Genomic DNA, 27,370 nt, shown 5'->3' on the forward strand with positions numbered 1-27,370 from the left:
CCTGGTTTAAAATGGCTGTTCTAAACTGCCACCTTGCCGATCAGACAAATCAGTCTAAGCTATCATCCTAGCTGTACCTGCAGAGTTTTGTATATATTTGTTGGTGAAATAGTTTACTGCGTACCTACAGTTCATCTACTCTGGGTCTAAAACTCCAAGAGCAAAACTGCGAGAAGAAAAGGTGGGCAGCTTTATCTATTCTTCGAGGTGTTGGTTCTGCATACCTACAGTTCATCTACTCTGGGTCTAAAACTCCAAGAACAAAACTGCGAGAAGAAAAGGTGGGCAGCTTTGTCTATTCTTCGAGGTGTTGACTTGGTTCTAGGTATACTGAGACAGTGTAGGCAAAGGGGGAGGTTACTAAAACTGGAGCACTCAGGAGCTGGTGCAGCTTTGCATGATAGCCAATCTTCTAACTTCAGCTTGTTTATTTAAGCTTTGACAAAAACCCGAAAGCCAATTGCTTTCTGTGTAGAGCTGTACCAGATTTTGCACTCTCCAGTTTTAGTAAATCACCCCTTCACCCAAACATGTCTTGGTTTGTCTTTGATGTCCAGTCTTGTTATGATAATAAGGCTGGCTGGTCATCTAGAACTGGAAAAGATGGCACATAGAAATTGGCTTAGGGACTATTGACCATGTATGTGACTTTCATTACAGACCAAATGGAGTTTGAGCTAAATCTAACTTTAAGTCCTAACACACGATGTTGTATCTCTAAGATCCCACAACACTCCTATACATTTAAAGACCCAGATAGGCCTCAATAACCACAACAAACTAGGTAGTGTATGCTCAATAAATATTTAAACAAAAGAAAAAAGCATGCTCAATTGTGCAGGTAAAACATCTTTTTAGTAAAAATATTTTTTTTTTTACAAAGTAACGAATTGAAAAGGGTTTAAATTGTAACTAGGAAAGGCAACTACTATTGTTTATCCAAACACAATTACAAATGCATAGGTATCTTTTTGACAAGTCCTGTTGAATGAGCTGATGTCTCTGGGTTGATTAAGGGCTCTTTCACACGGCCGCTCCGCTTGTCCGCAAATCATCCTATTTTTTTGCGGATGATTTGCGGACATAATGTAAGTCTATGGCATTGCGGATGTCAGCGGAATACCATCCGCTGACATCCGATTTTCTTCCTTTCAGTTCTGTTCCGTTTTTTGGAACGGAACAGAACCCTATTTTTGTTCCGTTCAAAAAACGTAAAGGAAGGAAAATCGGATGTCAGCGGTGTCATCCGCTGACATCCGCAATGCCCATAGACTTACATTATGTCCGCATATCATCCGCAAACGGATGGGATGATATGCGGGCATACGGAGCGGATGACACAAATGTCAAGCGGACAAGAACAGCGGAGCGGCCGTCTGAAAGAGCCCTTACATCGGAACCTGCCGGTCATTGATAGTTTCTGTGGTATATTTGAAGACTTTACCCCGGACCATCTGTCTATATGTTAGAAGCGCTTAGCCACTTATAATCTAGTGGCAAGGGTGATTCGGTAAGGAGCCATTTGAAACTCTTTTGTGGGTGTGTTTACCTCTACAACCCCTTGGCACATCTGACTCTTCTATATGGAGAGTTCCTTTCTGGGAACTTTGAATATTTGCTATCTTATATGGACTTTTTGTGCTGACATCTTTGTTGATTTTTTTAATTAATTTAATATTTTTTATCATACAGCATTATTTGAGTTATATTCTCTTTATTGTTGTATATCCATAATCATGCAACATTTCCATGATTAGCGTTGACCCATATTGTTGTGAATATCTTTATCTAGAACTTGTGCTATTGTTTCAAGTTTCAACTGCTTCTCCTTAAGCGCAGTGTGTTTTCTGGTTTGCATATAGTAATGTGTTGTAAAGGACTCTGGACAATCTGGAAGATGAAAGTCCACAACTCAACCAGATAAAAATATACTAAATGGGAACCAAGCAGGCAGCCTGAGAGCAATCTCCCTCCACTGACATGTTTCATGTCCCTGATTCAAATGAAGGTTGAAATAAAATGCCCCAAGCATTTTGCTTTGCATCTGTAATTGTGATTGCAAACAACGCAGTTGTATTGGCTGGTTATAAGCCCTGATTATTTTTGTTCTTATTTTATTTATGTAAAGCTGTTTTGCCAGCACTCTCCAATGTTCTTTCTGTGCATTATTTTATATCTATAGTTTACCTTTAGATATATGCATATAAACAGAGCTGGCAAGAATGCACGGTTTGCTGCTCTGCCATTAGTAAAGATTGGTACATTTAAAGATTTGCATACATAAATGTTTGGAGTATTTTTGGGGCACACCTCACTGCATGTACTCTCTATATAGTATTAACTGGTCTAGGTAGTATAGTCAATGGTATATTTATTTTTTTCACCTAATTTCTCTGATTTGCAGGTACAGTGCAATCAAGGAATATCTGACTGGACTAGAATTAGAGACCAACCAAGCACTGAAGGACATATATGGTTTCTCCCCTCCTATTGCTCGCAGACGCAGAGACTTAACACAACAAGAGACTATTCCAGAAGAGAAGTTACAGTACTTTAAAGAAGTCAAGTTATTTAAAATCAGGAGTATAAATGGAGATGAGGTCATTGCTGATGACATTCCTACCGGTAGACGTTCCAGAATGAATGCCAGAGTGGTCCACCAGAACAGAGAGAGAACAGTTGGAAATATTGTGGGTTATAAGTTGGTGAGTCACCTGAACATTCCATGATGTTTTACAAATAAGCTGGGGTCTCAAATTCAATTATACAGCACCTTACTACCACTAGCAGCATCGCTTCCTTTGTTCATACGCTCCAAATTAAATAGATTGCATTGTGCTTATGTCAAATTCATCCCTCATGCTACCCTCAGTTGGTCATACCACATTAAACCAAAAGATCAGACCCAGCAGTCACCACTCATTGTGCCTATTAGAAAGCAGTGAGGTTGCATCGCTTTATATAGAGATATATATACATTTAATAAATACTTTTGATTATTTCTGCATATACAAAAAAGAATAGACAATAATCCTTTAGAACAGTTTGGTCTCCACATCTTTTATGTTAGACATTCCTATCCTAAAAATTGTATATTTCACAATAAAGTGTAAAATTTGTTATTATAGTAGGGACAGTCAAAGTACAATCTTGAATCGAAAGGAAGTCCTGAAATTACCTAACATATGATTCATAGAAATCGCTTAACATTGTTGTTTAAATGGAATTCATAAAATTCCCTACATTTTCTCAAATGTTTTAGAACACCCTCTACTTCTAAACAATAATTTTTACAGGGAAAGGTATCTTTAAATCGGGTTCATATATTACAGAAGCATCGAAGACTGAATTTCCTTTTCAGTATTATAGAGTTACAAGCATACAGTAGTATGTAGCACAATTAATACTTCTTAAAGCAGGTATCTAAAAGTCTCACTTCCATCACAATTTCCAAAAATAAGGGGTCTATTGCTAATGGTGAATAGTCTAAATCATTGGTTCCTAAACTTTTCCCAATTACAGATCCCTAATCGATTGCCCAGATCATCTTCATCAACAGTACTATTAGGTAAAAATATGACTTAAAAACATGTCAATAGCTTGGTTTTACTTTCATATGGATAGCTAGAAATGGAACAACTGCATAAAAATCATAGGGATTTTATCAGCAAGTCACAAACACACAAGCTTACTGCAACTCAGGAAGCCATTTGTACAGTTTTTGTGCAATCAAGGCATGGGATCAAGGTACAGTTTCTAACCAAGCTGCTTGCTTAATGTAAATTTTTCCACTTTGATTTCAGTTGAATAATCCAGATAATCCTGTTCCATTTTTTTTTAAATTATTCATAGCTCTAGTAGAATTCCCTCATTTGGTTTTCATACTTCCAGAACACCTGGTCTGTACACACTAACTTAAAATTAGGAAAAAAAAACCCCTATATTTTTGGAATTTATGGCAGAAGTGAGACTTGGCTCAATTGTGCTTTGCATTGGTTCAATGCAAGCTTTCTTGATTGCTTTGAACCTACTTCTTTCTCAAGCATATTTAATACTTAAAGATGAACATGAAAAATTAAATTTTTAAAATAAACCTTTATGTTTATGGTTTTTATTTGTTTTCATCACATACTTTAGGGGAAAAAAACATTTCATTGTAAATGCTGTAATTATGAACTAGATTTTACAAATTTTAAAGCAAGTCCAGAATACTTAAACATTAGGCACACGGGGTCTTAGATTTAAAACACAAGTAGTTTGTCATTTGTCCTATTTTTGGGCATATAGTAAACCTGTTGGAATGTTTACCGTACCTTGCAATAAAAAATACCTGAGAATCACCACTAGGGATGGGCCGAACGACCCCCTGTTCCGTTCACACCAGAACTTTGGAACATCGCAAAATTTCTAAAACCGAATAACGAACCCCATTAAAGTCTATGAGACTCGAACTGAAAAAATCAAAAGTGCCCATTTTGAAGGGTTATATGCAAGTATTTGGTCATACAATTGTTTTGGGGATCAGGGTACTGCCCTGGGTGACATGTATCAATGAAAAACAGGTTTGTAAAATAAATGTCATTTTTAAATGAGCAATGATTTACTGATGCTTGAAGTGAAAGCATAAAAATAAGAAATACCAATAAAAAATGAAAAATTCCTTTCAATATAGCGCCTGGGGTATACCTATAGTCTGTCTGTGCCTGAGATATACTGTGTTAAATGTGCACTAACGCACTGAACTATAATGCAGTAAACCTGCCCTGACAAAATAAGCTGACACTAAAGTAAAAATGAATGGTCACTACACTCACACTGACTGAACTATCACTAGATTTACACTAAAGTGACACTAAAGTAAATATGATGGTCACACTGAACTTTTACTAGATTCACACTAAACTGATATTCTACACCACCAATAAAATCAGAAAAGCACACTATAGTACACTAACTCTCTAGTAGCACTGAACAGAGCCCTGTTCTACCTCTCTCCACGCCCATATCACACTACAAATGGCTGCTATTAAAAGAACACTTTTATAGTGTGGGGTGGGACTAAGAGCAATGAGCCATGATTGTATAGTCATTATTACTTTCTATTACTGTGCGGCGGCGCAGTGCATTGTGGTCATTTGGCGGGCCGAACAAACAGTCGAACGCCCCAATAATTAGAGTGTTAGTCGAATGGGCGAACAGTCAATGTTCAGCCCAAACTCATGCTAAGGCCAAGCGGTTTCGTCAATCCCTAATCACCACATTTGAAATATTAGGTACCTTATTCTTTTATAGGTAATCCAAACCAAGTTATTCATCATATTTACCACATCGGTACTGCCTATTGTACATGTACAAAGGCACAAAATGAACCCAGCTCATATCTTGGAAGACAAATATCTGGCCCAATCTTTTTTTGGCACTGTATATTGGATTGGTTGGGTTTATGTTACTTGACTGGTGAACTTTGCAAACAGGTCTATTAATTTAGATTTGTTTCCTTTTTCTTCATGCTCTAGTGTGACCCAAACAACAGCTCAGATTGCACAGTGTTCACCTTCAGCTCAGCTATCAATGCCATCCAGGAGTGGTACAGATTACATTATACAAACATCTTGGCCAAGATTCCGACAGAAAAGAAGATTGAAATGGGTTACTCTGCTGAAGACCTGTTTATCAGTTGTTCCTTTGATGGTCAGTCTTGTAGTGCAAGGTGAATTGAACTTCTAATATTTTTTTTAAACTTCATTTATATAGCAGCAACAAATACCATAGTGATTTACCTTTATTATTTGTATCTTCTTGTGTCTCTGAAGGAGCCTAAATAGGATTTAGGATATTATAAAAGGGTGATGTTAATCCTTGCCTCCTGTGCCCACAAATACCTTTTTCATTAAACTGTATCTATAGCTAAAACATTTAACACTGTGTCCCATGAAGGAGATCTCCATTCACTTTCTGACCTTGAGACACAATAGGAAGTTAAAAGAACTCTCCCCAAAGTGAGGGAAAATCCCTACTTAAACAGTTCTTACTGGAAAAGGTGTAATTATTGGAAGACATTACTTTCTTGTCCTGGTGACAATGGTCACCAGCAGGGATGAGCTGGGTTCAATCTGAACTCAATCCAAATTCACATTGGCATAACCCATGGGAAGCTGTCACATGATCACATTTCTGCTTGCCTATTGTAGGCCATGTTATGTCAAGGATGACATGAGCATCTCTGTCCCTTTGCATATGTGCAGCTCCAAGGTGGTGAGTGCCTTGGCCTTGGCCACAGCTGGTTAGCCCAATGGGGATGTGATCATATGACAGCTTCCTATGGATTCTGCCTAACTAGATTTGACTGAGTTCAAATGTAATCAGCTGTAATCAACCAGCTCATCCCTTGTCACTAGGTCAAACAATGCAGGTGTCTCTTCCCAAATGACACAGACAACAATAAAAAAACCTAACTTGGGAAAAAACCCAGCACGCCATCTGTACTTTCAAGATGACTGGTTACTAAATTCCTCTATTGTTTCAAGGGTAAGCAGACCCTCTTTCTTAAGCTGACATACCTCAATGTTTTCCAGCCTGTCTTCACTCTGGATGAAGAAGCAACCGAGCCATCGTTGGGCAGCAGCATTGCCAATCTGGGGAAAGTGTAGTGTTAGATGTACTAGCAGATTTAAATATACTTGACTAACAAATTAAATCCAAATTTAATTTAACACTTTTTAAGCAGTTACAGTAACTGCTGGCTTTACATAAATAAATAAAAGCTGACCGTTGTATCCACTCCAGTCAGGGTTAAATGGTTTGTCTCAACTCTCCAAGTGCCACATTTGCTGGCAAAATCACCAGCTGAAAATAAAAGAAAAACCCTAAAAAAATAATAAAATAAATGCAGCTATCACATCTAAAAATTGGTAAAATACAATATACTACATTTTATTTTGGGGTTTAATACTGCTTTATTTTAGCCATCCAAACTCGGTATTGTTCAGCCAGAACTAGAAAAATGACAGCTGGACCCTGATTCCATTAGAGCTAATACAAAAGGCTTTGTAGATAGAAAGCCCAATAACATTCTCAGTCCAGAAAGTGGTGAGAAATTTTTACTAGATAAACTATTGAATCATCGTGTTTGCTGGACCTGAGATATTTAAACATAAAGTTAATAGAAATAACAGTATGTCAATTCAGTGAGATATCAGAGTATATTAAATACTTACTAAGTGTTTAGACATAAGTGGCACTGAGGATTGCTTTGACAGATATGAGGCTTCTTTAGCTATTACCAACCCCCAGCTGCTAGATAAAATCAATTATTTGAAGTTGGTAATTGGGAAGATATTTCTTTTCAGAGCACCCATTTATGTGATTACCTTTAATGCAGATAAAATCAAATGTTACAAACATCTCTGGATTAAAACATAAACTGATCTTTAAAGTTGTGTGAACACTGGCAGAATGAATCTTAAACTTTAGGTATTTTATTTTTTGTGTCAGCCAAGGACTTTACAGAGTAGTTGAGTCACCCTGGTACCTGCTACTCAAATGAGCTAACAATCCAATGTCTAGTACTGCAAAGGGAACACGGCTAATTATTTAGGCCATTAATTGTACAGTACTTTAAATCTTGTAAAAACCATCATTTTACTTTGCTACATAGAGAATTTAGCAGGTGGAGTGGGATTTACTCACTTGGCTTCATATTTGCCATGGATGGGGAAAGAGCCGGGGATATCATCAGGCTTATCTCTCCTACAGATATTAGATGATCAATGAGTGATTTAACTAAGAAGTGTCCAACTATCATTAAAACATCAATTTGGGTTAATTGACCTTTAAATTAAAGTATAACTTAAGGCAAAACATTTTTTTTGTTTTAGATTTGGATAGAGAGCAAAAATATTAGAATACCTGTCAGTTTTTATTACTGTCTGTGCCCCCCTTTGGGAGATTCACCCTCTCTATTTCTCCTGTTTACCATTGTCATGGAAAGTGAAAGTAAAGGAAAATACCAAATTTTGGGTTGTCCCCAGAAAACAGACACTAGTTCTGGTGACCTGAGGGTCCCCAAGGAGATCCCTGAATTTGCAGGGATTTCCTCCCACTTCCTGTTTGGCTATGGGACAGGAAGTGAAGCGAAATCTCTTCAATGGAACACAGATGGTGAAATAAAATCTGACAGGGGTTATATCCTTCCCCTACTCTAAAAGACAGAAAAACTAATGAAAAATATTTATTTTCAATACAGGGACTTCACTCTATTTACTCACCCTCTCTACGGCAATTGCTACACATTCAATGATGCATCAAGAGAGCGGCTGTTTGTATCTTCCATGGGTGGAGCAGAAGCTGGTGAGAATTTAGTATTATACAGATCACACATCATGTTTTACTGTAAGCCTTTTTTTATGCATATACCAATGTTAGTCAAGCTATGATGCTGCAGTAAGAATTTGGAAACTCGAGATAGACTTCCAGGCGTTTGGGAATGATGTGTTGAAATAGTTTCAACATCTGCAGGATGAATTTCATCTCCCACACACTTGTTTTTACCATACCAGTATCTCCAGCTGAGATATGCACGACATGCCCAACACAATCGAAACCCCATTTATGCATTACAGACCCATGTGCTCAACACCAAACTCAAAGCTGACGGTTAGAGGGCTAACGTTTCCTATGTATATACAAGTTTACTTATCTCTATCTTGCAAGCAAATACTTGAACCTGCAACAGGATGTGGGCATCTGGGAATCAGGGGGAATCTGTCTTACAAATGATTCCCTTAGTCTCCCCTTCTAATTCCAGACATTTTTCTCAACTGTACAATTTACATAGAACCTACTGCACCCCTGAAAGTTTGCATACATTTTCCTCTATGCCCCAGGTGCTTGGGGGACACTGGAAACTTCATTCAGATGTTCTGGTTATGCCTTAAATAATTTAGATACTGGAGTGACATTTGATACTTGTATTGCTTTAAATCTTTTAATACATCTTGGGCTGGCTGGACATGCCTGGGGACAACCGATTACCGTCTATAGCCATAGGTAGATTATTGTATTTAGTAGATTGAAGAGGTGAGAGCCAAGAAGCTGATAGCTGTGAGGTGGCTCTCGGATACTCCCCCTACAGTTGTCCAGATGTACTTCCAGGTAGTGTATTTATAAGGGAAACCTTTGTTATTCCTTTGGCCTAATCTAGATTCTAATAGATGTTTCACAGATGCAGTCTTATCCCAACTTCTCTAAATTGAAATGCCATATGTATTACACTTACGATTACGAACAGCGATGGTTGACCATATGCTATTTGTATTAGGAGTCCTTTTCCTTGTTTTTTTTTTGGTGTATACTATTTCACCTTTTTTCTCATGAGTGGATGTTCTTCACTATACAATTTTTTATAACCGATTCTTGAAATCCTACACTTTGTGGAATTTTATTCTACTGAGGGTATACCTTAACATATGCATCTACCTTTCTTTGCAATCGTTTGTGCATTGTACCCACAAAAACTTTTTCAATAAAAATTATCTGATTAAAAAAGAGATAGTTTTAAACAGAACTAATGAAACTGTGAGCACGCAGGATCTGTACCAGAGAACAGACTTGCAATGTCTCTTCTGCAATGCAAAGTCTCTTCGGCAATAAAATTAACCTTCAGGCCTGTTTGCAGTTATCTGTAGAATGTACATTGAACTGCACATACGCAACTCAGTTTGCATTTCTGCACTGTGCCTGTGTGCCAGAATGCCTGTACTCTTGCACATGCAGTGATGTCATCCTGCTCTGGCCAATCAAAGCAGCTGAAGACCGGCACTTGGAAGACGCCAAGGATAAGATGCTGCCAAGTGACTGAGCGTGGATCATTAAAGCAGAGGTAAGTATTGTGGCCTTTAGTTTCTCTTTATTGTAGGTTTCTAAGTGAACCCGTGGGTTAATTTAAAGCCCAACTGAAATTTCACTGCCTCCTCCACAGTCTGAGTAAAAAAGTCTTTGTCCTGCCAGCATGCTGCAGAATGGGACCTTTGCTCTCTGGGGAAGCAGCAGTCTTTTTGCAGAGGTCCAAGCCCCCTGCTGAGTCAGAGTCAGGGGTCCTTAATCACTGAGAAGTCTGAGTTTTAATGATATCAGAGTTACAGGTTTGACTAAATAGGGGCTGCGCTGACTTCCACAATATGACATGAGAGAGCAGTGGCCACACTCTGTAGCTGATGGCAGGGAATAGGCTTTTCTACTCAGGCTGTGGCTGATTCAGAAAGAAAATGACCTGGAAGACAATGAACATCTTTTTTTCCCCTGTAATATATTTAGCTTTTCTAAACTAAAGACTCAGTTGACCTTTTAAAGATCAAAAAGAGGTGTAACCACATACAAGCTTGTCTTAGGTCAGCCCTTTAATTATCCCTTACTAACTTTTCATCTGATGTGTCTATCAAGCCTCTATTTATGGTAAAACTATAATTATTTTATCTTTCTTTAGGGCTGAAGCTTGTTATTTACATTGACGAAGGAGAATATAACCCCTTCCTAGTTACAGCAGCTGGTGCCAAAATATTAGTCCATGACCAAAATGATTATCCGTTCATTGAAGAGTCAGGGACTGAACTTGAGACAGCAGCTGAGACATCTATAGGCATGCATTTGGTAAGTAAAAGTGAACAGAACATTACTGTTACAGTTTTCCTGCTCTGGAATCTCAACCTACTCAACATAGGCATTCAGTTCACATGCTGAATAACTGCATGATGCAAAATTAGTCCTAATCAGGTTGTATGTGAATTCTGGCATTTGCCATAAGGGCTGGAGTAGCAGGTGGCTTGTATGGGCCAATATGATCTTTTGTGGATTGCTCAGCCTCATTTGTCAATTCTATCTAATTCTAATCACGCTTGCTTACACTGACAAACATTAGCTAGGCAAAGATGTTTAAGCTGCTGTTTTCTGTGTGATAAGCTTCTTTGGACAAGATTAAAGTAGAATTATAGGCATTTTATTTTTTCATTTTGGATAGAGCAAGGGAGAATTATAACCCCTGTCAGATTCTTTTTTTTTTTTTTTTTAGCCATCTGTGTCCCATTGCAGAGGTTTTCCTTCATTTCCTGTCCCATGGCCAACCAGGAAGTGAGAGAAAACCTTGGGGACCCCCAGGTCACCAGAACTAGTGTCCCCATTGGAGGATTTCCCCCTATTACTTTTCTGGGGACTTTATCTTTCACTTTCAATAATATCAGCAAATAGAACAAATAGAAATGGTGACTCTCCTTGACGGGGGGAACGGACAGAAATAAAAATTAATGGGTGTTCTAATCCTTCTCCATTCTATACAAAACTAAAAAAAAAAAAAAGTTTTGCTTTTAGTTTTAGATTAATCATCCCATTTTAAGCATATGAGTTGGAAAATGTTTTGTAGACTAGTAAGATGTAACTTCCTTTTTTTAAAAGCGATGGATTATTGATGACCTCAAGAGACTTATTGATTATCATTGGCTCATTCTTTATGTCAAGTTTCACAACCCTTGCAACAAAGCTTTATAAAATAATTGCAGACAGATGGCCTGTTTTTAAGAATAGTAATCCAGAACAACCAATCAGAATTCACTTTGCTAAAGTCAGGCCAATACAGTATGGAGTCTAATCAGTTGATGAACTTTAGTATTTAAAGTACAGTATATCTGAGCAACATTTTTTTTCTAGTTTTGCATAGCGTAGACAGGGATTAGAACCCCCATCAGGTTTATATTGCTGTCTGTGTCACCCTCTTTATTTGTCCTGCGACCAATATCACTGCCAAAGAAATTGATAGAAAAAGCCAAAAATGTGTATTACCACTGAAACAGGAATAGAGGGGAAATCTTCCAATGGGAAGAATTGTTGGGGTGAAAACTGTCTGAGAGGATATTTTTCTTACTCGCTGTGGAAATCTCTCCAATGAAACATACTGTAGATAAAAAAAATATAATAGGGTTTTTTACTATTACCTGCATTATACAAAATGGTTTTGTCTTTAGGTATACTTAATAAAGGAAAATAGACTGCAACTGCAGTTGTACTGATATTCCCCATAGCTTAATAAATGTTGCTCATAGATGACCTGGCATACAGATATGTAGTCTGTGTAGTCTGGTGTGCAAGCCCAGTCGCAGCTCTGTTAATCCAAGCAATAAGGATCCAGATTGCTACACTTCCAAAGAAAGATCTAAAAATGAGCCTTTATTGATAATCCGCATAAAAACAGTACAGATGTACAGACAGGGATGGGAAGAGGTTAAGGCTCCGTTCACATCTAGGCGTTTTGGGGCGTTTTTCTGCTCTAGGATCAGCTCTCAAAACGCCCAACAAGACAAATCCTATTCATTTCAATGGCCCCTGTTCACATCTGAGCGTTTTGACGCTGTATACAAAACGCCCAACGCTCAAAAAAGTACATGAGCTTCTTTTTGGGCAGATTACAGGCGTTTTCCATTGGTATCTATTCAATTTCAATCAAAAAACGCCTGCACAAAAAACGCCTGTAAATCGCGGTAAAAATCGCGGTAAAATCGCGGTAAAACATGCGAAAACGCTACGCTCAGGTGTGAATGTAGCCTAAAGCGTTTCATACTAGAATAGTGCTGTTCTAGTGTGAAATGCATCAACCTCTTCCCTCCCCTGTACATCTGTGCTGTTTTTATTAGGATTATCAATAAAGTCTATTTTTTGGATCTTTCGTTGGGATTGCAGCCATCTGGATCTTTCCTGCTTAGCTTTGGAAATGTAGTAACATTTCACTTTGCAAAGAATACCCAATCAGGTGCAAAGAAAGAAAAAAAAAAAAAATGTTTGCTTGCGCATGATTGAATAGTGGAAATCAACTGATCTTTAGCACCTGTAGTAAGCACTGGGGAAAATGTAGAGTGCACAGTCAATTTCCCTTTAGTAAATTTACCCCATTGAGTAGTAAGGCTAATTGTGTATATAAAGAAATTTTGGGGTTACTGTTTTCATATTCTTTCAGACACATTCAGAATTTTCCCTTAGAAATTAAGACCGAAGTACTTTGTAAGACCTATTCTATATCCAAATGTTTAACTGTTAAAGTAGACATTGTTTTGAAGATGCTACCACAACAAGCAGAATTACCCCCCAAAGGTGCCAGAAGTACCCCCCTGGGGTACATATGGCACCATTGGAAATCTTGGTGTGTGAACTGTAATGCTCATGTGCCCTGTAGTAAACTAATTCTTTCTAAGGTAATTCAGTTATACAGTATATGATGTAGGGACTCTCTTTTATAGCATGATCATACCTGGTTATCACTCTAGCAGCAACTCAGCTGTGAGATAGGCACAGTGGATATGTACAGTAAAAACAGAGTTGCACTAACATATATTGAATACATCCATAGACCATACAATCCATAAGAAAAACAATGTCCTAAGGTGAGAAAGTCCATCCAGGTAAATACACCAGTGCAAACAGTGAAGCTAAAGCAAAAACAAACCAATATTGTATAAAGTCCAATTGTGATATAACAAAATCCGTCCCATGACATTGACAAGCGAAGTGTAGTATAACCTCCAACGTAAAAGATGCCTGCTTACCAGCTTGTATAGACCTCTATAAAGGTCGAAAACACCTGTGGCTTAAACCCAGCCAGGGCCTTGATCCATCCAAGGAAGGAAAAAAAATTGGCAAATCTCACCACGAAGTGCACTGAGTGTAGAATAAGTAAGGAAGCAATATTCAATCACATCTGCAGCCCCCCTCGGGAAATCATATCCCAAACTCAAGGTGTCACATCCATTGCTGTTCCCCAGAAAGATATAAAACTCACCATAGTATAATAACGTATGGAACTTTAATAATGTTATAAAAGATTGCACTTACAATGGAAATAGCATAAAATGGCATGCATAAACAAGTATTCGACCGGCTATACACAAACACCCCTCCTTCCGGATCACTCTAAATCTCCAAAAACATGACAACTGTAGTTAGGCTAACGTAAATAAAGAAATAGATGTCAGCAAGTCTTTAGGGAAACTCAACATTGTAACGCAAACATTGTTCAGGGGATTTTTATAAGTAAGCAGCAGTAATAAAAATATAATCTGATACCATTTGATTATGATTTCAGACAGAGTCATCGAAGTTAAGTAGCCCCTACAGCGAGTGTACTATTGATGGAAGTGATGTCCCTGTGCCGAATCTCTACAACAAGACGTACACTTATCAGGTATGTGTATCCGGTTAAAATGCTTCTTAGCAGGTTGGAGGTGGAGAGGTGACACCAGAATCCAAAAAACTGAATCAGGAAATAGAAGTAAAAAAACAAAAACTGTCGCTGTACCCGCTTTAAAAGGGTTAGCTAGAGTTGGGATTTGATTTGTTGATCTTTTACTTAAAGTTAATTTAAAAGTACATGTCCAAGACTATGCTATCTGCAGGGTGACAATTTTGTTGTGTGATTTCACTGCAGAATAAATAGTGTTGGCAGCCTACAGAAAGTGGAGAAATAACAGATCTACTTGTAGGATCAACAGTTAATAGGACTATGTTACGGGGGTCAGAAATAGGAAAACTGCTATGTTAAAGTCTAACTAAAGGCTAAACTTTTTTTAGTTTTGGACAGAATGGATAGGGATTAGAACACCTGTCAGTTTTTATTGCTGTCTGTGCCCCCTGGTGCCTGAGATTTAACCTCCCAATTAGTCTTGTTTACCATTATCATTGAAAGTGAAAGTAAAAGAAAATCCCAAATTTTGGGCTGTCCCCAGAAAAATAATAGTAAGAAAATCCTCCACTGGGGACACTAGTTCTGGTGACCTGAGGTTTCCCAAGGAATTACTTTTAATTTGCAGGGATTTCCTTCCACTTCCTCTCTTGGCTATGAGATAGGAAGTGAAGGGAAATCTCCCTTCCCGCAATGGGACAAAAAAATCTGACAGGGGTTATAACCCTCCCTTACTCTACGCAAAATGATAAAAAAAAATGTGCCTATAGTTCTGCTTTAATTTCACTCTTGACATCATATGCGATTTTTTAATTTGTCCACATTGGCAATATAAAGATTAAATTAGGTGATTAATACTATTGATAATGATACCTGACAACATTGATTTGTTGGAAAGCAAGAGTTCATTCAAGAAATATTCTGTCTGCTGATTTTGTTTACACCACACTGGTACAGGTTTGTTAGTATTGCTCAAAGTACACTATGCCATGTATTTAACTTTGGCACATCTTTCCCTCTGTTAGATCTGCCTTTATTCCTGCTTCCAGCTTGAAATGGTAAAATCCTGTGGTTGTGCAAACTATGACCAACCCCTGCCAGACGGAGCAAACTACTGCAACTATGAAGATCACCCCAGCTGGAGTAAGTTTTATCTTAACACTCTTTAATTATGTTAGGATATGTTTTTACCATGGGCTCTGCCATCTTCTGGTATCTTATACCAAATGTTATCCTCTGCTGTAGCTGAGACAGATTACAAATTACTAACTATAGGGTCTAAAACCTCAAAATTCATAGATGGGGCACTTCAATTTCCCTGATGTGCTGGAGAGGTTGCTGGGAATGAGTTAATATTTGACACATATCATGGTTTTTGTAATGCCATTTCCACAGATGCCAAGTGTGGAAGGGTTGTTTATAGAATTTTTTTAATTTAGTATTTTTGGAAGGTGTCTACCGGAATTATTGTGGTTGATGTTAAATGTCGTTATGTTGTTGGCAATAAAACATGTAAAAAAAAATATTATAAAATGCACTAGAATGCAGCATTTATAGAACACTACAGTACAAATCTAGCTGCATTATATGGTTTTAACGTGGATGCATTACAGAGCAATGCATTGACACAGCAATCACACTTCAATTCACTCTTCACACATGGCAGCATAGATAAAGTGACATCTTCTGTGCACGTGGGAAGGTTTAAACACGTGTGAAACAAATCAAAACTGAATCTCTCAGTGCTAAGGATTAAAAGTAAAATATAATAATTAAATACATGTCGCAGCTAGTTGAAGAAAGGAACTCCCTCCTCAAATTAAAAAAAAACAAAGCAACTTTAATGTCCCTATTACCAGCATGGTTGGCATGAATATTAAAATTACAGGTTTTAAAATGTGTTGACGGAACAAAAATAACATAAGCATCATTTCACTCCATTAGAGTTTGTATGGGAGGCAATATAGTTACTTTTTTTTAATACCGCCAAGTTTACCCGGTAATTTCCACAGGTAATTTCCAATTGCAGAATGTCAAATGCACATGCATCATAGGTCAGCGTGAACAACTTAAAGGGGACCTTTACTAAGGGATGCCATTCCAAAAATCTTTCTGAAAATGGTAGTGACTGACTGTCTATGGCTATATATATATTCTGCGTTACTGGCCAGGACTTTATTAGAACTGGCCAGTATGCAGCAAGTCAGATAAAACATTTTCTCTGCATACCCGTAGGTCAGTGATTCGGCAAGTATTGAATCTGAAAATGATAGATTAGACCAGGGGTGGGCAAACTTTTTGGCTCGAGGGCCGCAATGGGTTCATATATTGGACCCGGGGGCCGGACCAAGAGTAGATGGCAAAAAAGGCTGTAAAAAATTAAGTGACTTTGAGGTCACAAAAGTGTGAAAGTGGCCTTCAGTAATTAAGGTATAGTGTGCCCCCTTTCAATGCAGAGTGACCAGCGTGCCCCCTTTCAATGCAGTGACCAGCGTGCCCCCCTTTCAATGCAGAGAGACCAGCGTGCCCCCTTTCAATGCACAGTGACCAGCGTGCCCCCTTAAATGCAGTGACCAGTGTGCCCCCTTCAAAATAGTCACCAGTGTGCCCCCTTTCAATGCAGAGTGACCAGCGTGCCCCCTTTCAATGCAGTGACCAGCGTGCCCCCTTTCAATGCAGAGAGACCAGCCTGCCCCCTTTCAATGCAGAGAGACCAGCATGCCCCCTTTCAATGCAGAGAGACCAGCATGCCCCCTTTCAATGCAGAGAGACCAGCGTGCCCCCTTTCAATGCACAGTGACCAGCGTGCCCCCTTTCAATGCACAGTGACCAGCGTGCCCCCTTTCAATGCACAGTGACCAGTGTGCCCCCTTCAATGCAGTGACCAGCGTGCCCCCTTCGATGCAGTGACCAGAGTGCCCCCTTTCAATGCAGTGACCAGCGTGCCCCCTTCAATGCAGAGAGACCAGCGTGCCCCCTTCAATGCAGAGACCATCCTGTGTGCCCCCTTTCAATGCAGAGATCATTGTGCGTCCCCTTCTTCAATGCAGAGACCAGAGTGCGTGCCCCCTTCAATGCAGAGACCAGCGTGCGTGCCCCCTTCAATGCAGAGACCAGCGTGCGTGCCCCCTTCAATGCAGAGACCAGCGTGCGTGCCCCCTTCAATGCAGAGACCAGCGTGTGTGCCCCCCTTCAATGCAGAGATCAGCGTGCGTGCCCCTTCAATGCAGAGACCAGTGTGCGTGCCCCCTTCAATGCAGGGACCAGCGTGCGTGCTCCCTTCAATGCAGAGACCAGCGTGCGTGCCCCCTTCAATGCAGAGAACAGCGTGCCTGCCCCCTTCAATGCAGAGACCAGGGTGCATACCCCCTTCAATGCAGTGTGCCCCCCGCCCCCGGGGACCAGTGCACTTACCTGCAGCGGCGGCGGCGGCTTCTCCTCAGTCCCCCGGCGTCTCCTTGAGTCCTCCCGCCTCCTCCTCGGCCAATGGCATGGGGTTTGCCTTGCAGCCAATCAGGAAGCGGGTATTAGACCCGCTTCCTGATTGGCCAGGAGGAGGATCCGTGTGACAATAGCGAATTTTCATTCGCTATTGTCACACAATTGGTGGGCTCGGGGCGCACTGCTCTGCTCCCCGGGTCCACCCTTTGCTGAAGCCTAGGACCAGCCGCCACTGTAAATGAATAAATTAGCTAGCGCTCCGCGGGCCGGATTAAAAGGTCCACCGGGCCGTAGTTTGCCCATTCTTGGATTACACTCATGAAAATAATGAGAGCAATATAGACAATCATGTTAGCCGAATGGCTCAATTTTATACATTTTTAGATACATAAAAAAAGACTCATCTTACCTAGAGCTTAGCAAATGTGGTGCAGTTGCACTTTTAAAAGGATACACAATCTCATGCAAGGAATTTAAAAAGAGCATTTTCGTCTGCACATGATTGGACCATAGAAGTCTGCAGAGCTTCACCTCATTTACTAAGCTCTGGGGAAAATTCCCATGCAAAATGTAACTTCCTTTGCAAAGTGAACAGCCAAATTGCATTCAGTAAATATTTAGGAAAGATGTGGAATTATTTGAGAATCTATAATTCCCCAATGCTTTTTTTTTCAGAAACCTTGCATGTCACTTGCATTTATTTATTTATTTTTTTTAATTTTAGTCTATTGTTACTTCAAATTGCATAAAAGATTTGTCCAGGAAGAGCTGGGATGTCAGGAAACGTGTCGCGAGTCTTGCAGGTAAGAAGATACTTTCTAACTTTCTGACATGGTAAAAGTAACACTATTTATTACAAAATATGTAGGCAAAGGACATGCCCTTCCAGGTCCCCAGATATGTGGACCATAAAAAATTGCAAAAAATCATTGGTTAAACCCACAGTGTATTTTTCACCTCTAGTTTTCCTTAATAATGGCTTTTCAAAATAACAGAAATTACTATTTAGTGGTTGGATGAAAGTTTTAGCATATTATAACGCTTTAAGTAATTAAATAGTACATTTTTTTTATTAGAGGTTTATACATCAGACCAAAAAACCTGTTTGCATCCACTGAATGATGCCGGGCCGAGCAAGAAATCTCCTGTGTTCACAATGCAGCAGGGCAGCCACTTGGCACGGAACCCCAAAGCTAGTGGTAACCCCTGAAGTAGCGGTGCCTTCCACAGTGATTTCCAACTTCTACCAGGATATGAAACATTCATACTTACATTGGTCCAAGTTAGACCAATGTAATTTATGCAAAAATTGCTATATCTAAACTTCAGCTTTAAACACTTTTTTAGGTTTTATAGAATAATAAGCTGCACTTGGCCATATCAAAATGTAGTGTCAAATAAAATGAAAAAAGTGTGATAAAGCTGCTGCATTAAAGCCAAATCAAACCAATTTGATTTATTATTTGTAATGAAGTCAGGCTGCATAGACCAATAAATATGCTTGGCAGAATCACCAGTGTTTACTTTTCACTGTGGCTGCTCTGACTGTGTGGATGAATAGTAAGCTACATGTGGCTGTCCATGGAAGCGGTTTACTGGTGTAAGGGACAGATGATTACCCTTGGACACCGACATTTCAGATTACCCACGGCTAAACACTGGTGACTTCAGCTGCAAGAGACTGCCAACGCATATAGCACTAAATTATTAGCAGCATTTATAATTTAGTACTGCATGCTATTTGTTCTACTGGTTAAAAGACAGACTTAAAAACAGTTGAATTTCATGTAGATAGAAATTAGCATATTCTCCTATTTGTTAGCCACCCACTTAAAAAAGGCTCTGCCCATTTTCAAGATAATGGGCAAGTTTTCCTTTTTGTGCCAGAAAGGGACACTTACCGTGATTGTAGGTGTGGCTTATCATCAGCGGGGAGGGGGCTTGATTTTACTATTTGAAAAATATCACACCATACTGTATAGCATTGCATGTTCACCCTCTTAAAAAATTATTTTCTCTGCTATTTTACAGTTTTAAAGAATGGGCATTTATAAGGAGTGTGGCAAACTGGCCATCAGTGACATCTGAGGTAGGTCCATGTCAGGATCCTGTTGAATATATTTAATTAAAGCCCAACTCCATCTAGGACTTTTTCGTTTATGGATAAAGCAGAGATTGTTTGTTTTTTATTGTCACATCTGCATCCCTATTAAAAAAAAAGGGGAGGGGGGGCAGGGGTTGGTATTTCTCCTAACTTCCTTTCAGGGGCATATATTGTACTTCCAACATCGACTTAGTCATAAATATATTTTTATTAGAATAAGAGAATATGAACAGCTTAGAACTTCTGACAATTTTCGGGACAACTGCATGCCTTATTTCTTGTGTTGACATCAAAGGGACAAGAAGTGAGGGGAAATCTAGCCAACAGGACAGAAAAAAAAAAAACGAACGGAAATTTATTCTCCTTCCCACCCTATCCAAAACTTAAAAAGGTGTACAAAGTGCACCCTATGTGGTTCTACCCATGATAAAAAATTTTTTGGAAGAGTCCTATCTGAAACATAATGCCAGTCCTAGCATATTGGGTTAAATAGTAAGTCCACATGTCAAGCTTATGTATTCGTTTTTTCCTTTTTCAGGCTGAGGATTTGGGTACAGCCAACATGTCGGATTTTTAGCATGCGATTTACTGCCAGTGGCTATAACTGCTAGCAGTAATCACTGTGTTCTCCCAGCTGGGATGGCTCCCAGCACCTTCTGCCTAGGAGAACACAATAGCTCTGTGGGAGGATTACCCCACCAACACTGACTGTGTGGATGGGAAAATCGAGGGATTTTATTTTATTAATAATCAAGTGATTTTTTATTAAAATCACATAATCTATGGCCTGCTGTAGATTCTGCACAAAAACTGATAAATAATGTCAGCCCACTTTCTTTCTTTACAGGCGCACTTACATTTTTTGCCATTATATGTCATATTTGTGCTTTTCTTTTTTTGTCAGGAGTGGACATTGCGGATTCTGTCCTGGGAACTTGGAAGCAAGCTCGATAAAAACCTGACAAAGTAAGTCTGATTAGCCCTTAAACCAATTTTCATTATTTTCCTTATTGTAAGCCATAATCCATATAAGTGTATTGGGGTTATTGTAGCAGGTCATGCTGACAAAGACCTGTTAAAAAGAACCACTCTTATCTGTAAAAAAACAAAAAAAAAAAACAAAAGCTAAAAAGTCCAGCAATGTAACTGCAATTTTATTGTATACTCTCAGGAAAGAAAACAGAATGAAAAATATATATTTTCCAACATGACCAGATATTATGTGTTCTATTCTTTCCCATCAGTATTTAAAAAGACATGAAGAGAGTCTGCAAAATAATTTCAGTAAAAATCAAGCCAACCTTTCAGGAGAGCCCTAACTTCAGCTTTGCATTTGAATCCTATCTTCCCTTAAAATCTGCCAAAATATCCTCTATTTTATGAAATCCTACTTAGCCTCTAAATATCCACTAATAGCATTTTTGTCCTGCGTCCCCTCTGATTTTTTGCCCTGGTGATTACTTATTATTTTGTCACATTTGCCGATTTTGCCCTGCATGTGTGCTCATACAGAAGAAATCTTATGCTGCAACCATTGAGTGTTTTTCTACTTTTATTCTGTCAATTTAAAGACTGTTATACCACTGCCTTGCCTAAATTGTCTCACACAGTAGCATCATCTTTTCATCCCTATAAAAAGGGCTGTACCCAACGATGACTTCATACAGCTAAATAATACCCTTACATTCTTTTTGCAATAATGACTTTTTAATTACAGGAAGATTTAATTTCCGGCTTAGTGATCCATGTTTATTTAGGCGAGCTGGTAAAATGACAATGCATTAGGAAAGGACTGGCCAGTTTCTTAATACTCATTCACCAAAATAAATGTCTGTTTCCATTTGTCTTATTTAGATGTAGTCTTCTTTTGGATGAAGGAAATAATCCAGTTGAGTTCTACTGGGAACAAAAACAACTGATACTTTATTAAATAATACCCATTGACTCTGATGATAACCCTTCAAGTGAATAGTTCCTTTGGGCTTTTGGGACACATGCATTGTAAAGATTAATAGAGATAAATGGCTGTGGGCAGTAAACTGATTTCTGATTGGTTGCTAGCACCCACTCTCTGTCTCTACATTTTCTTTTACAATGAGCCCATGGTGGTAATCATCTATGTTTTTTCAAAGAAAAACATACATGTATAGTAAGTGTTTTCACATTTTCATTCCATCTGACTGGTGCAGACAAATTAGAAGGGTGCTCCGTCTACTAATAAACATATCCCAAAATAACATAACTTTCTACAGACAGGAGGCAAAAAGGCACACTACCAGCACCAGAGCTACAAAAATAATGATTTTATTTTGAAATCCATAAAGATGAATGAATAACCTAACAGCAGTTTCCCAAATACTTGGTGAACCTTACTGTTCCAACACTACAGACAACACCATTAGTGGTAGCATCCAGTATACACTGTGTATTCACAACTTATACGTCCTGATTGCTACCGTGCTTTAATACGTGTATATATTAGCACCATTGGTGTTGTCTGTGTGGTGTTAGGGTTTTAACATTCACCAAACATTTGAACAACCGCTCTTAGGTTATTTATTTGGCTTTAATGATGTCAAAATATAATCATTACTTTTGTAGATCTAGTACTTCATGGTTCTTTTTTCCAACCATCTATGTATGTTTCCATGTTTTACCTATCCTTGTGTGTCTTAAATGCTGATATTTTGTCATGAATAAATGCTACAGCATCAAATCATCCACTGGCTTTTCCTATCTTGGTTATCTCTGCCTAAAGCACATGTCCAAGAAAAACATGTTTTTTCCTGTTTTGGATAGTTTTTATGGATTTAGTGAGTTCTGTTAGAGAGATTTCACTTCACTTTCTATAATAGTGACAGTGGTTACATGAGTTAAGATGTGAGGAAAAATCTGCAGCAGGGGGATAGATATCAATAAAAAGTTGACAGGGGTTCTAGCTCTCCCCCACTCTTATTAAAAAAAATATTTTTATTTCTGTCTTGATTTTGTCTTTGTTTTTTTTGTAGATTTCCCCCTTTACTTGCTTTCGATCAATGTATGGGCAGCTTTACTGTTTCTTTCACAAAGAAGGAAACAGTAAAGCTGCCCATACATTTATCGAAATTCAAATGGTTCAGGAGCGTCTCGATCCACGTGTGTGCACTGTGGTTGAGCAAAAGTCTGTCCACTGATCGTCTTCTGTTCAACTGTCCTGTTGGATTTTTATTGCTTGATCAGTGTTGCAGTCAATAGCCCAATAAATTCTGACAGTGGGGAAGTATCCCTGCTGTCGGACTACAAAGATACAAGGGGAGGATTCCTCAAGTGTGTGGATGGAGGAATGGGGTCAGTTTTTTTTCATTCAACCCACTGGTTGCACAAAAGAAAAACTGATCAATGTATGTGCCGCTTAAGTGAGGGGAAATCTCTGTAAAGGAGCCTTGGGTAGCAAAAAAAATTTGACATAGGTTCTCAAACTTTCGCACTCCGTCCAAAACTAAAACAAACAGAGGTGGCTGGAAATACACTTTTAGAGATCTGTTTATAAATGTCTTCACATAAGATTCACCCATCTTTCACTGAAGATTTAAACCATTTTTTTTTTATTCAATTAAAAAAAAGTGTGAATCCTGGGTGAAAGTTGTGTGATTCCTGTGTAAAGACATTTATAAATAGATCTCATAAAGTGTATTTCAAGCCACCTCTGTTAGTATTAAAGGACCCCAAATATCATGAAGTCTGACTTTTTCTGTTGATATTTTCTTTCTGTAATAGCTGTAAAACTAATAGGCAGAGTGATAAACTCTTTCATTGACCATGTCAGGTTGCATCAAGTGGGAACCATTTCCCCTTCCTTGGGATACAGTATATATACACCATGATATGCATTGATTTAACCTGATGCCATCTACCCAAAGCTTGTATGAAAGTGCTCGCAACCTTTCACTCCATACAAGATGATTTTCTTAGGAACCCCACTGGGCCTCCATCAGGCAACAAGAAGTTTCCTCATTCCAGCAATTGTTTATTGAAATAATTGCTTCAAGTTTTCTAATCCCAGAATCTATCTAAAGCTGGAATTTCAGTTTTAGGTGATCTGATGCTTTAAAAGGAATAGGTTACAAAGCAAAATATCTATCTCAGCTGCTGGAAGCAGCTTTTCCCAGTTAAAATGTATTATACCTGTTCCAATGGAGTTATGCTAAAGCTATTCAGCTTACTGTCATTGAAATTACTGCTTCAAATTGTATGAATTTTAGCAGTCGAGAAAAAGTTGTTTCCAAGCTTTCTAAGCTTCATGGATTATTCCCTTTTAATTGGAAAATCTCAATATTTTAAGATTTTCAGGTTACTTCTATACTGAATCTATGAATTATTATATTGTCATCATCTAACAACTATTAATCCTGTTTGCTTTTTTAGATATGACCTGGCAAACCTGGGCATATTTTACCAAGACCTGAACCTCAGGACAATAGCTGAGAGCCCTGCTACCAGTGTAAGTAAAGCATGATTTAAAAAAGCATAGTATTGAAAGGGGCTTTAAGGTACCATATTATACTAACACACTACCGTATCTAAAAGTCATAACTTTTAATCATACTGTGTAAAATTGCCAATACACAATGAAATTACATACAACAATTAGTAATTCCATATAAATATGGTTGAAAACAATTAAGTCATACACATAAGTACAAATCTTCCTAGGTATCATTTGGCACATTTGAAGCAGTATCATAATATATTGAAAGTAATATTTTTAATGAACAGATGTGTGGACCAGTTTTTCCATGCTACATGCTAATGGGCTAAGTGTACCAAGATATATCAGGTGACTTCTTCAAGAGGCCTTCCATAGTATAACTTCCAAAAACAGTTCTACCTTGGATTGTTTTTACTAATACATGGACAGTCCAGAGAAAGAGGCCAAGAGGAAATACTGGATGAGATGCTAGTCTAATCTCACAAACTCCTGGTTTCTTCTGTTTGTACAGACTCTGGGAAAGCAGAACATTGATGAAAAGCTGACAATCCTGTAGCGTTTTGTCATGGTACATTTTATTAATAGATAGCTTTAGTCTTTAAAGGGCAGAGGAGGGACTCTCAAGAGTTAATTGTATAGTGTTGTAGGCTCCAACAGAATAACTGAATGTTTATTTTATTAACTCAGCTTAATCTCTTTCTACAGCTTACTAATCTACTGGCTAACTTTGGAGGTCAGCTGGGTCTGTGGATGAGTTGCTCTATGGTCTGTGTTCTCGAGATTGCAGAAATTTTCCTCATTGACTCTTTCTGGGTGGTCTTGCGTCAGCAATGGCAAAAATTCATCAGCTGGTGGAAGAATCGTAAGGGACAAACAGAACAATCCCCTGATCAACCTTCTTCAGTTATAGCTGGTAGAGACAACCCGTGCCTAACAGATGATGATCCACCTACTTTCAACACAGCGCTACAATTGCCTCAAGCCCAGCACTGCCAAGTACCAAGAACACCACCACCCTTATATAAGTCTCTACAGCTAGACTCAAATTTCAAGGAGTTGTCTCCAAGTGAAGAAGATGTGTCTATAGAATATATGTGAGAGGTTCATAGAAATAACTTTTTGAAGAAAAGTCACTTATGAATTCTTACACTGAACAAGCCATAGTTCAAAAGAGAAGCTGAAATGTTCAAAAGATCTTGGTAGTAAATGTTCTTTTTGGTGCTTGATTGAAATTCAATGAAGACTTTTGATCCCTCATAATGTGCCACAACTGAGTTGACAATTTTCACTGGTTGGTATTGTCACTTAGTCATATAAATATTGATTATTAAATAATTGTATATAATGCTAATTTGACTTGCACAACTAGGTATTTTTAAGTTTAGATGAAAATTCAGTGTACATCTGCTAAATGTATTTTGGATGCATCAAACCAAAAGTTTTTCAATGTCTAACAGTTCATTTTCTTTCTAAAGCTTGTCCCCTGGCAGAAACCTGCTATCTGTAGGGAAGCAGTGGTCTCTACAAGCAGTTAGACATTGAGCACCTTTTGTTTTATTGCACCTGAAGTGCATTTAGCAGATTTAAACTAAAAGTTCAATAGTTTTTTTATTGATTATAAGAGCAGTTGTAGCAATATGGTGGAACACTAATGCCTAGGTGTAGGCTAGTTTTAATTAAATTGATAATCCTTTTGGTACTGTATTGATTTACAAATGCTGTATTGTTTCGTAACATATTACCTGTTTTAGCTGTTGTCAAGTTACTTATTTCAGGCAGAGCTGTTTTTGGTAGCCTGATGATAACTCAAATATGTTCTCTGGATATGAAGAAATTTACTACAGAGAGCAAAACTAATGGCCAATAGGCTTAGAAGCAAAAAAAAAAAAAAAAAAAAAAGTTATATCAACGCATTTAACAAACCATTGACAGAAATTATACACAAACCTTGTGGTGGACTCAAAAAAATGCAATAGTCTGCATGGAGTGGTCGCAGGGGCATGACTAGCAATTACAGGGCTCCATAGCAAAACCTGTAATGGGCCCCAACAGAAAAAAAAACGATTTTGTATAAGACCCTAATTGCCATGGCAAGTGACAAAAGACTGAAAAGAATGTCACAGTGTGAAATAGAAACTGTACAGCATGCCACATGGAGTGAAACAGTGCAAAAATGGAAGTGGTGTGGAATAGGGAATATTCAGCATGGTAAATGAAATGAGGTATTGCTGAATAGGGAACATACAGTATTGTATATGGGATGGAGCCGTGGGAATATGGAACACACAGCATAGTCTTGGGAATGACATGGTTGGAATAAGGATTGTATAGAATGGCATATGAAAAAAGGTGTTGAAGAATAGGAAATAAATAACTTTGTATTTTGGAATGAGGCAGTGGGAATAAGGAACGTACAGCGTGGCATGTGGAATAAGATGGGGCAGTAGGAGAAATGTACAGAATTTTATACTGAATATTGTTTTGCCGAATAGGGAACAGCATGGTATACTGAATGAGGTCTGGTGGCATTAGGATTATACAGCATGGCATATGCAATGATGGGGTGTAATTGGGAATGTAAAGCATGGCATACAGAATGAGCTTTGGCAACATAGGTAATATACAGCACTGCATATGGAATGAGGGGTGCAAAAAGGCATTGGACAGCGTTGCACATTAAACATAGGGATGTAGAATGGTGCATGGTAAGCATGCCACATGAAATAAAGCATTGCACCAAAGGGAACTTACAGCAGAGTGAGAGAGTGGAGAGTAGCTACAAAGCATCGTAAAAATGGCCTATCTGCGCTGCTGCTGCTCAAGCTGACTCTATTAAGACCTCTATCATAAAGTCAGAGGGAAGTGGAGAGTGAGATGGTTGGCCAGAACCCCAGGCATGAGAAGTGCTGGGCGGAAGATTTCCTTTTCTGTCAGTCACACACTGAAAGAACAGAAGTGTGACTGACAGACAAGCAAAAGAGCCACACAGGATTTGACAGCTCACCTAATCATTGGTGCCATTTTTAAACACTGAAGCAAATAGATTAAATCTTCCACTACTAGCTTCTTCTGGGTCTCAGACAGATTACACTTTTTTCAGAGTAAGGCAGAAGAACTGTGTAACAGGCTTGTGTGTTCACAA

At 38.5% G+C, this 27,370-nt stretch overlaps 1 protein-coding gene across 3 annotated transcripts in view; it reads left to right on the forward strand.

Moving 5' to 3' along the window:
* SCNN1G (sodium channel epithelial 1 subunit gamma) overlaps positions 1-26,107 on the forward strand; it is a 49,295-nt gene extending 23,188 nt beyond the window's left edge. For all 3 annotated transcript variants that reach the window (XM_082261381.1, XM_082261382.1, XM_082261383.1), the window contains exons 3-13: positions 2,405-2,705; positions 5,517-5,710; positions 8,246-8,349; positions 10,484-10,647; positions 14,120-14,218; positions 15,241-15,358; positions 18,381-18,459; positions 19,688-19,745; positions 20,665-20,726; positions 24,165-24,240; positions 24,934-26,107. In XM_082261381.1, the coding sequence (XP_082117507.1) occupies positions 2,405-2,705; positions 5,517-5,710; positions 8,246-8,349; positions 10,484-10,647; positions 14,120-14,218; positions 15,241-15,358; positions 18,381-18,459; positions 19,688-19,745; positions 20,665-20,726; positions 24,165-24,240; positions 24,934-25,326 (1,648 nt within the window). In that variant the 3' untranslated portion in view covers positions 25,327-26,107. The remainder of the gene's footprint in view (positions 1-2,404; positions 2,706-5,516; positions 5,711-8,245; positions 8,350-10,483; positions 10,648-14,119; positions 14,219-15,240; positions 15,359-18,380; positions 18,460-19,687; positions 19,746-20,664; positions 20,727-24,164; positions 24,241-24,933) is intronic.
* Positions 26,108-27,370: the final 1,263 nt, after the last annotated feature.

Source organism: Pelophylax lessonae (assembly GCF_965119305.1).
Source record: "Pelophylax lessonae genome assembly, chromosome: 6".
NCBI lineage: Eukaryota > Metazoa > Chordata > Amphibia > Anura > Ranidae > Pelophylax > Pelophylax lessonae.